Consider the following 13,374-nt stretch of genomic DNA (forward strand, 5'->3'; position numbering starts at 1 on the left):
TCAATATATAATAGTTAGAAAGGCCAGAACAAAATAAAAACAAGGAAAAGACAAGTAATTGAAGGGGTCAACATAGCTCCTGTAAGTAGGTATATGGTTCTACTTAAAAAGTCACAGAACTGGCTTCCCATGTGGCTCAGCTGGTAAAGAATCCGCCTGCAATGCAGGAGACCTGGGTTCAATCCCTGGATTGGGAAGATCCCCTGGAGAAGGGAAAGGCTACCCACTCCAGTATTCTGGCCTGGACAATTCCATGGACTGTATAGTACATGGGGTTGCAATGAGTTGGACACAACTGAGTGACTTTCACAAAGTCGTAAATCTTTAAGTGAACTGCCCTAAACCTGAGCTTTAAAACAATTTAGCCGATTATATAGCTGAATTTGCAAAAGCATTCATACAGATCAAGGGCTGCAGCTAAAAAATACAAGACCAGACAAGGTAAACTTTGGAATAGTTGGAGTGTGTATGTATATATATATATATGTATATATATATATATATATACATACATATATATATCTGTAGTAAGTCATGAGAGTAGTGCGATATTATCATATATTATCTGATTTTTGTTTCTACATAATTCCAAATTCACTAATAGCATATGCTGATAATTGCAAATATAATGTTACATTTTCGATTTTGTAACCTGTAAGCTCCTGTACACTCTATCTTTATACAGTTTCTTCACAAATTAACCCCACAAAAGGTCTTTTACATTTAATCCTGTTGGATGTAAAACCCAGGGCCTTCAAGATTCCCACAGTTTCTGAAAGGATATAGTAATTTTTGTACTGTTAGAGTTAACCAGTTCTGACTTCATGCTAAGATGAAGACTATCTTATTAAACAGTACAAGGAAAATGTTAGTCTTCATTTCTACATTGTTCAAACAATCTGAAAGTATACAGATGACTGTTTAAGGAGTGAATAAATGACTATGGGATTTATTCCAGCTATTACACTGAGATAACCAAAGTAATAAATTAACATAAGCATAAGTTTCTGCAAGCTGACTATATGCATGTAAACCACATATTACTGAGTCACAGTGATATTTAGTCTATGATTACATAAACATAGTTGACATTGGAATGTCAGAATTAATATGTAACTAAGCATATTCAACTACACAAGAAAAGTATTCTTTTATATATTACTTCAGTTTAACAAAATTTTCCTGTGTAGAGTCTAGGGAACAATTTATATTCTATAATCAAGTATTAATATTAAACACAAACTGAAATAACAAAATATGACTACCCTACCTGAGTATCTTTGTATTTGTCTCGTAAGTCCAAGAGCCGATGATAAGCTTTAATGGCTTCAGAAAATTCTCCAACATCAGTGCTAGTGAGAATGTAGTTTTCCCAGATCTGCCAATGTTCATAGTTGCACTTGAGGGCTTCTTGTAATGTTCTAAAAGCTTTTACTCTATTGAAAGTCAAATAAACAAACAAACAAACAAAAACAATAATGAATAACCACAGCTAAATAACGTGAACGTGAAGTCGCTCAGTCGTGTTCAACTCTTTGAGACCCCATGGACTGTAGCCTACCAGGCTCCTCTGTTCATGGGATTTTCCTGGCAATAGTATTGGAGTGGATTGCCATTTCCTTCTCCAAGGGATCTTTCCAACCCAGGGATCGAACCCAGGTCTCCCGCATCATAGACAGATGCTTTACCAGCTGAGCCACCAGGGAAGCCACCATAGCTAAATAAGCCATACCTAAATGTACAAAATGCTAATGTGAACTTTCTATCAGTCCTGAAACATTCATGTTAATAAACAGAATTAGAGGTCCAAACGGCCTGAAACCACCCCAAATTTCCCTAACAGGGAATGGCAAACAAAACAGGTACAAACTGGGACTTCGCTGGTGGCCCAGCGGTTTAGAATCCACCTTGCAATGCAAGGAACACAAGTTAGATGCCAGTTGGGGAGCTAAGATCCCATGTGCTGCAACTACTGAGCCCACATGCCACTACTAGAGAGCCCGTGTGCTGCAGTGAAAGATTCTGCATGATGCAACTGAGACCCAACATAGCCACATAAATAAGTGAATGAATAAACAAAAGTTAGAAATGAAATAATAGGGATACACGAATAAAAACCAAGAAGAAAATTTGAAACTGCAAAAGACATTAAAAACAACAAACCAAAAAAACTCAACATGTGACAAAAACTAGTTTCACACAAAGAGAGAATGGATGAACTGGGAGATAATAGTGAAAAATTCAAATGAATTCAGATTAAAAAAAAGAATAGACACTGAGGGAAGAATGAGAGGTAGGATTCAAGTACACATTCCATAGACATTTCAGAGTAAACAAAAGCAGAATATGGTAGGACACTGTATTTGAAGAGATAATAACTGAGCATTTTCCAAAACTAAACAAAGATCTAAATTCTATGATCAAAGTGTATTTTGTGTACTGTTATTCTAAATAATGGTAAACTAACACCTAGACATATTATGTGAAACTGCAGTACATAAAGGTAATCCTAAAACATATAAAAGAATGACAGAGAACAGCAGATATTTCACAAGCAGCAAAAGATGACAGAAGACAATAAAACACGATCTACAAAGTGTTAAGCGAAAATAACTGTCAGCCTAAACTTTTATCATCAACTAAACACTTAGGACCACAGCCTTGTCTAATTCAATGAAACGAAGCCATGCCTGTGGGGCAACCCAAGACAGGAGGGTCATGGTGGAGAGGTCTGACATAATGTGGTCCACTGGAGAAGGGAATGGCAAGTCACTTCAGTATTCTTGCCTTGAGAACTCCATGAACAGTATGAAAAGGCAAAATGATAGGATACCAAAAGAGGAACTCCCCAGGTCATTAGGTGCCCAATATGCTACTGGAGATCAGCGGAGAAATAACTCCAGAAAGAATGAAGGGATGGAGCCAAAGCAAAAACAGTACCCAGTTGTGGATGGGACTGGTGATAAAAGCAAGATCCGATGCTGTAAAGAGCAATATTGAACAGGAACCTGGAATGTCAGGTCCATGAATCAAGGCAAATTGGAAGTGGTCAAACAAGAGATGGCAAGGGTGAACGTTGACATTCTAGGAATCAGCAAACTAAAGTGGACTGGAATGGATGAATTTAACTCACATGACCATTATATCTACTACTGCAGGCAGGAATCCTTCACAAGAAATGGAGTAGCCATCATGGTCAACAAAAGAGTCTGAATGCAGTACTTGGATGCAATCTCAAAAACGACAGAATGATCTCTGTTCATCTCCAAGGCAAATCATTCAATATCACAGTTATTCAAGTCTATGCCCCAACGAGTAACGCTGAGGAAGCTGAAGTTGAACGGTTTTATGAAGACCTATAAGACCTTTTAGAACTAACACCCAAAAATGATGTCCTTTTCATTATAGGGGACTGGAACGCAAAAGTAGGAAGTCAAGAAACACCTGAAGTAACAGGCAAATTTGGCCTTAGAATGCAGAATGAAGCAGGGCAAAGACTAATAGAGTTTTGCCAAGAAAATGCACTGGTCATAGCAAACACCCTCTTCCAACAACACAAGAGAAGATTCTACACAGGGACATCACCAGATGGTCAACACCGAAATCAGATTGATTATATTCTTTGTAGCCAAAGATGGAGAAGCTCTATACAGTCAACAAAAACAAGACCGGGAGCTGACTGTGGCTCAGATCATGAACTCCTTATTACCAAATTCAGACTGAAATTGAAGAAAGTAGGGAAAACCACTAGACCATTCAGGTATGACCTAAATCAAATCCCTTATGATTATACAGTGGAAGTGAGAAATAGATTTAAGGGCCTAGATCTGATAGACAGAGTGCCTAATGAACTATGGAATGAGGTTTGTGACATTGTACAGGAGACAGGGATCAAGACCATCCCCATGGAAAAGAAATGCAAAAAAGCAAAATGGCTGTCTGGGGAGGCCTCACAAATACCTGTGAAAAGAAGACAGGCAAAAAGCAAAGGAGAAAAGGAAAGATATAAGCATCTGAATGCAGAGTTCCAAAGAATAGCAAGAAGAGATAAGAAAGCCTTCCTCAGCCATCAATGCAAAGAAACAGAGGAAAACAACAGAATGGGAAAGGCTAGCAATTTCTTCAAGAAAATTAGAGATACCAAGGGAACATTTCATGCAAAGATGGGCTCGATAAAGGACATAAATGGTATGGACCTAACAGAAGCAGAAGATATTAAGAAGAGGTGGCAAGAATACACGGAAGAACTGTACAAAAAAGATCTTCAGGACCCAGATAATCATGATGATGTGATCACTAATCTAGAGCCAGACATCTTGGAATGTGAAGTCAAGCGGGCCTTAGAAAGCATCACTACGAACAAAGCTAGTGGAGGTGATGGAATTCCAGTTGAGCTGTTTCAAATCCTGGAAGATGATGCTGCCAAAGTGCTGCACGCAACATGCCAGCAAATTTGGAAAGCTCAGCAGTGGCCACAGGACTGGAAAAGGTCAGTTTTCATTCCAGTTCCAAAGAAAGGCAATGCAAAAGAATGCTCAAACTACCTCACAATTGCAGTCATCTCACATGCTAGTAAAGTAATGCTCAAAATTCTCCAAGCCAGGCTTCAGCAATACATGAACCATGAACTCCCTGATGTTCAAGCTGGTTTTAGAAAAGGCAGAGGAACCAGAGATCAAATTGCCAACATCCACTGGATCATGGAAAAAGCAAGAGAGTTCCAGAAAAACATCTATTTCTGCTTTATTGACTATGCCAAAGCCTTTGACTGTGTGGATCACAATAAACTGTGGAAAATTCTTCAAGAGATGGAAATACCAGACCATCTGACCTGCCTCTTGAGAAATCTGTATGCAGGTCAGGAAGCAACAGTTAGAACCGGACATGGGACAACAGACTGGTTCCAAATAGGAAAAGGAGTACGTCAAGGCTGTATATTGTCACCCTGCTTATTTAACTTACATGCAGAGTACATCATGAGAAACGCTGGACTGGAAGAAACTCAAGCTGGAATCAAGATTGCCGGGAGAAATATCAATAACCTCAGATATGCAGATGACACCACCCTTATGAAGAAAGTGAAGAGGAGCTAAAAAGCCTCTTGATGAAAGTGAAAGAGGAGAGTGAAAAAGTTGGTTTAAAGCTCAACATTCAGAAAATGAAGATCATGGCATCCGGTCCCATCACTTCATGGGAAATATATGGGGAAACAGTAGAAACAGTGTCAGACTATTTTTTTGAGCTCCAAAATCACTGCAGATGGTGACTGCAGCCATGAAATTAAAAGATGCTTACTCCTTGGAAGAAAAGTTATGACCAACCTAAACAGCATATTGAAAAGCAGAGACATTAGTTTGCCGACTAAGGTCCATCTAGTCAAGGCTATGATTTTTCCAGTGGTCATGTATGGATGTGACAGTTGGACTGTGAAGAAGGCTGAGCGCCGAAGAATTGATGTGTTTGAACTGTGGTGTTGGAGAAGACTCTTGAGAGTCCCTTGGACTGCAAGGAGATCCAACCAGTCCATTCTGAAGGAGATCAACCCTGGGATTTCTTTGGAAGGAATGATGCTACAGCTGAAGCTCCAGTACTTTGGCCACCTCATGCGAAGAGTTGAATCACTGGAAAAAACTCTGATGCTAGGAGGGATTGGGGGCAGGAGGAGAAGGGGACGACCGAGGATGAGATGGCTGGATGGCATCATGGACTTGATGTACCTGAGTCTGAGTGAACTCCGGGAGATGGTGATTGAACAGGGAGGCCTGGTGTGCTGCGATTCATGGGGTCGCAAAGAGTTGGACACGACTAAGTGACTGAACTGAACTGAAACACTTAGGAATAAATGCAATATCAAAAATTTTAACATGTACAAAAAAAGGAAACTTTACCACTGGCCCTTACTTAAAAGAACTATTAAAGGGTCCCCTCTTGCAAAAATAATAGGACTTCAAAGAGAAGAAAAGGGATATAAGAAATATTCAATGATGACAAGAGAAACAGAGGAAGCATGTCAGTAACTTAATTACTGAGCACAAAAATAATTATGAGTTGTGTTTTTAGTAAGTAAATCTAAAAGTCTGTAGACTATATTCTTTGCAACTAAATAAAAAATCAACAGTAAATACAGAGTTAAAAAAACATATGCCGACAAACTTGAAATGCACTCCTAAAGTAAAGAAACCAACGAGGGGGCAGAAATTCATATTGGAAAGTACAAAATATTTAGAATTTAAAGAAAGTAGTATATATCACTATCTGCAAGATATCATATTTAGAGACAAAAAGCAGTATTTAGAGAAAATTTTATAATTTTTACATGGATTGGTTATAATTATGAAAGATGGGAAATGAGTTAAAATATTCAATTTAATCTGATAGAAGAACACCAAATAATTCTAAGAAGAAAAGAAATGTTAAGAAAGAAACAAATGATCAACAAAATCAAAAGTTGGCTCTTTGAAAAAAAAAATAATAATGAAACAAATGTTTAGCTAAATTCCATTCAGTTCAGTTGCTCAGTCCTGTCTGACTCTTTGTGACCCCATGGACTGCAGCACACCAGGCCTCCTGGTCCATTACCAACTCCCGGAGTTGACTCAGACACATGTCCATTGAGTCAGTGATGCCATCCAGTCATCTCATCTTCTGTCGTCCCCTTCTCTCCAGCCTTCAATCTTTCCCAGCATCAGGGTCTTTTCAAATGAGTCAGTTCTTCACATCAGGTGGCCAAAGTACTGGAGGTTCAATTTCAGCTTCAGCATCAATCCTTCCAATGAATATTCAGGACTGATTTCCTTTAGGATGGAATGGCTGGAACTCCTTGCTGTCCAAGGGACTCTCAAGAGTCTTCTCCAATACCACAGTTCAAAAGCATCAATTCTTCAGCACTCAGCTTTCTTTATAGTCCAACTCTCACATCCATACATGACTACTGGAAAACCCATAGCTTTGACTTGACGGACCTTTGTTGACAAACTAATGTCTCTGCTTTTTAATAAGCTGTCTAGGTTGGTCATAACTTTTCTTCCAAAGAGCAAGCGTCTTTTCATTTCATGGCTGCAGTCACCATCTGTAGTGATTTTGGAGCCCAAAATAAAGTCTGCCACTGTTTGTATTGTTTCCCCATCTATTTGCCATGAAGTGATAGGACCAGATACCGTGATCTTAGTTTTCTGAATGTTAAGTTTTAAGCCAACTTTTTCACTCTCCTCTTTCACTTTCATCAAGAGGCTCTTCAGTTCTTCCTTTTCTGCCGTAAGTGCGGTGTAACCTGCATATCTAAGGTTATTAATATTTTTCCCGGCAATCTTGATTCCAGCTTGTGCTGCACTCAATATGCTAGCACATTTGGAAAACTCAGCAGTGGCCACAGGACTGGAAAAGGTCAGTTTTCATTCCAATCCCAAAGAAAGGCAATGCCAAAGAATGTTCAAACTACTGCACAACTGCACTCATCTAACACGCTAGCAAAGTAATGCTTAAAATTCTCCAAGCCAGGCTTCAACAGTATGTGAATTGTGAACTTCCAGATGTTCAAGCTAGATTTAGAAAAGGCAGAAGAACCAGAGATCAAGTTGCCAATATCCGTTGGATCAATGAAAAAGCAATAGAGTTCCAGAAAAACTTCTACTTCTGCTTTATTGACTATGCCAAAGCCTTTGACTGGGTGGATCACAACAAACTCTGGAAAATTCTTAAAGAGATGGGAATACCAGACCGCCTGACCTACCTCCTGAGAAATCTGTATGCAGATCAAGAAGCAACAGTTAGAACTGGACATGGAACAACAGACTGGTTCCAAATAGGAAAAGGAGTTCGTCAAGGTTATGTATTGTCACCCTGCTTATTTAACTTATATGCAGAGTACAACATGAGAAATTCCATTAGAATTTAGAAAAATGGTATAAATAAAATTAGTATTATTTTAAAAAATCATGAGAACATCACAAACAAATTATGCAAAATGATTTAACAAGTACAAAGCCAAATAAACCAATAAAAATGAAAACCAGGTTAGGTGGTTTTTACAGAAAAAGTTTATCAAGCCATCGCAGAATCCTTGCCTTATCCAAGCTACTTCAGAAAATAGAAGAAGACTTAAGAACTTGATATTGACAAGGAAATCAACAAAACTTCATGTCACCTATTTTAAAAGTTAAACATCTTAACTATCAGAAAGATGCTTAATGCTTTACTCTACTGGCTGAACAAACACTATAGCTCCCTTAAAGATCAAAAATGTTTTACTGGACAACTATAGTAACCTCTTTCAAGGGTAAGCTATCTGTCCCTTTCCAACATCCTTTTTTGCATTTGATTTGCTAACTTAAGACCACGAGGTCCACGTCTCTTTTCCTGCTGAGCCTCAAAGTGTTTCATCAAGACTTTCCTTTTGCTGACTTCAAGGCAAATTTTAGAGGTGATGATGGAGGTTCTTCTGGCTGATCCAGGCCATTGGTCTGGGAGTCATCCCCTTAAGAACTTAAAAAGAAGTGTGCCCATACCATCAGTAACTTTCTCAGCTAGTCACAGAACACATAAATCATTAAATCAACGGTACTGATTGAAATGACTTCTTTACAATTAATCTTTTAGTCTTTTCATAACAACCAATTCACTGCAGTTTAGTTTTGTATTCTCTACATTAAACAATTTACCTAAAGTTGTCATAGAATGTATTAATTCATTTACCCCCGACCCACCCTCCTTTATAGTTAAAAATGGAAGTACCCTTGCTCTAACACTTCTTCATATTCAGCCACAAATTATTTCCATATAATTTTCCCCCCTTTCTCCACTCCCTCTGCACACATCACATGTGATATCAACTGCGGACTGAAACTCCTGAGGTGGACTGAGATTCCCAAGGTCTCCCATCCACATACGGGTAGGGATGAAGTTATCCTATTGGAAAAGATGTCAACCAGCAGCATCCCACACCAGGAGGATTATCTTTTTTCCTGTGTGTCCTCCTATCCTCTAATCATAGTTGCTTGGCCCACACAATTTTTGCAATAGAATTCTGTTTTTTTGGAAAGTATGACTTCTTTCTAGGGAGCTTCAATTCTGGATTCATTTATCAAACCATGATGGTATGATAATGCACTATGACAATTATATAGGAAGATGGAAAACTTTCCCATGGGACTGTAGGGCCATGGTGCCTTGGGGAATCAGATGAAACAGGGAAAACAGCACTTTAGTGAAGAACCCAGCAACAGCAGAGCGAGAGATGAGGGAGTGTAAAGGGTCACCTTAAGGCAGGGATAGAATTCTTTTGAGAGGAGTAGTAATGATTTGCCCCTGCAATAACAATCTCATGAGTGAAGAATGAGCTATGTCTGGAGCAATGGCAGCAAAGAAAGCAAAGTAAAATGGCAAAAATAAAGGAGTGATTTACCTCTGACCTTACAACCCCACTTTTACACAAAACCCTATTCAGGGAGCTACAGGGACAAAACAGTGTCAAAGAGAAGCTGAGGAACAATGTGCAAGAACCACCAAGAGAGAAAGCAATTAGAATTCTTAGGGTTAATGGACTGGAGGACAAGAGGTCGTTACATACACAATGATCAAGATTACTAGAAAAACCCACTGAGGGCATTCCACGGTTCCGGCAGGGATTTTCCTTCCCCTTGCTTTACACCAAAAGAGTCTCTAGTGAGTTTTAACACAATCAGTTGCAATCAAGAACACAATATTATTTTTCACAGAGCGTGGTGGAACAAACAGTACTTTATTTATATAGTTATCATCTGAGAGCAGCAGAAGCATTTCATGATCTCAACGTAATGTGGATTTACGATATCTCCAGAAATACACATGAATCCACAAAGAAAACTAAGTTTGAAATAAGGGCAAACAAAAATGGAAATATATCTATCCTTTCATTTATTTAAAACTAGGATAACAGCCATCCTTGCCTCTTCCCCTTCCTTGGCTTTCTGTAGCCAGTCAGTAAGTCCAGTTGCTTGTCCCCTTTATAAACTGGCATCTGCCCCTTCTTTTTCCAGTCTAGCTATCTCCTGCCTGGACTATTACAACAGCTGTCTCCTAACTGGTTTCCCAGCCCCCAGTTTCCTCTCTAGTCCGTCTCAGACACTGTCATCAGATAAATTTCCCTCTTCATAAAATCTCAAGAAATTTCTCTCTTCATGAAATGACCCTCACTGAAGTCTCTGGCTTCCTATTACCAACAATCTCATCTCTCACCATGGCTTTCACTAGTCTTGAGCTGGACGACTTTACTTCCTGTCCCCTAAAGTGTGGCATTCATGCCTGTCACCCGAATTCAAAAGGCTAAGCACAGATATTAATGACCATTTATTTCCAAAGCCTGTCCCCTCTACCGATTCTTCAAATTATAGCTTGAGTCCAACAATCTCTCAGAAGTGTTTCTAAACCCGCATCACACATGTTCTCTTCTCTGAGATCCTCAGAGGATTATACATGTGGTAGAGAATGTAAGTGTTCTACAAATACTACCTACTGTCTTAGCCCTCTTGGTACTTCTCATTGAGATTTATCACATATGACCTAGATTATTAATCAATTTTTTAAATAATATGGCATAATATTTTCTAAACCCACACTCCCTGAAGTCACTGGTTCATACTTCTATTTCTCAATAATGTTCAGTCCACAGCAAGCAATCATGCTCTGCAACACGCTGGAGGGTGGGAGATGTGAGGGAGGTTCCAGAGTGAGGGGACATATGTATACCTGTGGCTGATTCATGTTGATGTATGGCAGAAACCAGCACAATATTGTAAAGCATTTATCCTCCAGTAAAAAATTAAAAAAAAAAAATCTATCTGTTGAGCTGACTAAAGGCATGCTTGCTTTTATCATGTAATTTAGGACACAAAATTTCAATTTCAAATAAAGAGTTTTTATTACATACTAAGTGATTTAAAGAAATAAACTATACTTAGAATGCAAATGGCTAAATTAAGTCACTGTAACTCAAAGATACGGGTAAGAAAGGGGAAAAGATAATGAGGAAAGGCACAATGTTTCACTGTTCAATTGAAGAAAATCTCATTCATTTATATTGGAAGCAAAGTTCTTCATCTTTTTTGGTGTACTTACTTTTGTTTTAACCGGATATAAGAAGTTGATAAATTGTTCCAAGCTTCAGCATTCTGAAATGATACAGAATTCAGTTACAGATTATTCTCTCCTTTAGGTATAACTGCTGCCAACAAAAATATAACATATTTTCTTAGCTCAAAATGTGCTTTTACAATCATAATTTTCATAAGGTATGTTTAGAAGTGTATAAGAAATTAAATTAAATTTAACATTTATAATTAAACTTAATATTTATAATTTTAAAAAAGTCACAAAAACAATCAATAGAATGATATAACTGTTATAACCCTAATTTGGAATTGAGAAAAGATTCTATTTACAAATTTAGATTTACAAAATAGTTGGGCAATTTATAACAGTATTTACACAATATATAGATCAATTACAAATCTAAAGCAGTGCAGAATATTGTTTTTCCTATCATAAAAGGGTTTGTTATTTTGCCATCATCCTTTATCAGACAGGAGAATAAAGGAGTATGTGTTCTCTAATGTTAATGCCACATATTTCATCAAACGCATGTCTCTACCTATTTTTCTATGCAATGACAATAAAGTCTATATAAATGTTGATTCTAACAAGAATGATATAAATTATGCTTGCTCTTCTTCGTTCCACATTTTATAACACACAGAGTGTGTAGTTCTGAAGTTCCAAAGACACAATTTAAAAATTAATGGCAATGGACCTCTGCTTATGGACAGAATACAGTTAGGACCAGACTAGTCTTATTACCATAAAAAATTATCGAACTGGACAAAATTTTAGGAGACAACTGTTTTTGAGAAGTTGGACAGTGGGCAGCACAGGACTGTGATCCCTGAGAGAAGAGCTGTTGAGGTGTCTCAAAAATCAACCTGCACTTCTAGCTAGAGGCACTTAGAGGGCTACAGCACAGAAAGATAGAAACCAAACAAAACACAGCAAGTCTTACTGAAAGGAAGAAAAAAGTTCAGAGTTCAGAGCTGCAGAAGTGGTTGAATTTGTAAGACAAACTACCAGAGAAGAGAGATCTGTTCAGAGAATAAGCTCCAGAAATCTCACGACTTCTTGAATCCTTGGCTAAATACTAAGCTATACTGTGCAGGGGAAAACTTCTAAAGGCCAGGTAGAGAACAACTACCAGAGAGCTGTGAGCTGAATGGAGATTCTAGAGGTCACACAAGTGCTGGGAGCTAGTCAAGTTTCAACCAGTCTTAGTGGAGAATTCTTGCTGATCAGCCGTGGGATTAAATTCAGCCCCCAAAACGTTATACCTCAAGAGAAGGGTGACTGCAAGTCTAAAATAAAGACAACAACAGACCTACTCTAAGCTGAAAATTAAGCTGATCCAGAATGAATTAACCAAATGCCAAAAAACCCTCTGCCTTCAAGGGAAGACAACAAAACTTAGAAACTCAACAACATAGCATCCACAAGTGTAGGATATGATAATAAAAAAAAAAAAATTGGTAGACAGGCAAACAAGCAGGAAAATTCATCCATAACCAAATAAAAAATCAGTTAATAGAAACAGACACAGAAATTAAGGCGATATTAGAATACACATATAAAAACTTCAAAGCAGTTGTTATAAATATAATTAAATATTTGAAGAAAACATGAACATTATAAGGGAACAATCAGGGAATCTCAGTAGAAACACAAACATTGTAAAAAGAACCAAATAAAAATTCTTGAACTAAAAAAAAGAAAGCACATTATCTGAAACAATGTTATTTTTTGAGATGTAATTGATATACAGCACTGTACAATGCTGATATACAGCAGTGTAATTGATATACAGCATATACAGTTTTAGAAGTACTACATGATGACTTGGTACATGTATATATTTGTGAAGTGATTACCACAATAAGTTTAGTGAATATCCACCACCACACACAGTATGGTAAGCTTAATGACTAGGTTTAACACTAGATTTGACATAAATATAAGAATTAAACCAATAAACCTCTTAGAAAAAGAGATAAGTTAATCTTCATGACCTTAGATCGGGCAATGGATTCTTAAATATGACACCAAAAGCACAAGCAACAGGTTAGACCTCATCAAAATTAAAAACATTTGTACTTCAAAGACACTATAAGAAAGTGAAAAACAACTTACAAAATGGGGGGAAAAAACTGCAAATCATGTATCTGATATGGGGCTTATATCTAGGATGCAGAAAGAATTCTTACAACTCAACAATAAAAAGACCAATAACCTAAATGGGCAAAGGATGTGAGTAAACATTTCTCTAATGATACACGAATGGCCAATAAGTACATGAAAAGA

The 13,374-nt window shown here is 37.7% G+C and overlaps 1 protein-coding gene across 3 annotated transcripts in view; it reads right to left on the bottom strand.

Moving 5' to 3' along the window:
• Positions 1–13,374, bottom strand: part of TTC27 (tetratricopeptide repeat domain 27) — a 181,107-nt gene that overhangs the window by 26,961 nt on the left and 140,772 nt on the right. For all 3 annotated transcript variants that reach the window (XR_011255745.1, XM_069583602.1, XM_069583600.1), the window contains exons 15-16: positions 11,092–11,144; positions 1,271–1,436 (exon numbers count right to left, since the gene is read on the bottom strand). Coding sequence is in view for 2 of the 3 variants with exons in the window: in XM_069583602.1 (XP_069439703.1) it covers positions 1,271–1,436; positions 11,092–11,144 (219 nt within the window). In the remaining variant the exon portion in view is untranslated. The remainder of the gene's footprint in view (positions 1–1,270; positions 1,437–11,091; positions 11,145–13,374) is intronic.

The sequence above is a fragment of the Ovis canadensis genome, chromosome 3, assembly GCF_042477335.2.
Source record: "Ovis canadensis isolate MfBH-ARS-UI-01 breed Bighorn chromosome 3, ARS-UI_OviCan_v2, whole genome shotgun sequence".
NCBI classification, from domain to species: Eukaryota; Metazoa; Chordata; class Mammalia; order Artiodactyla; family Bovidae; genus Ovis; species Ovis canadensis.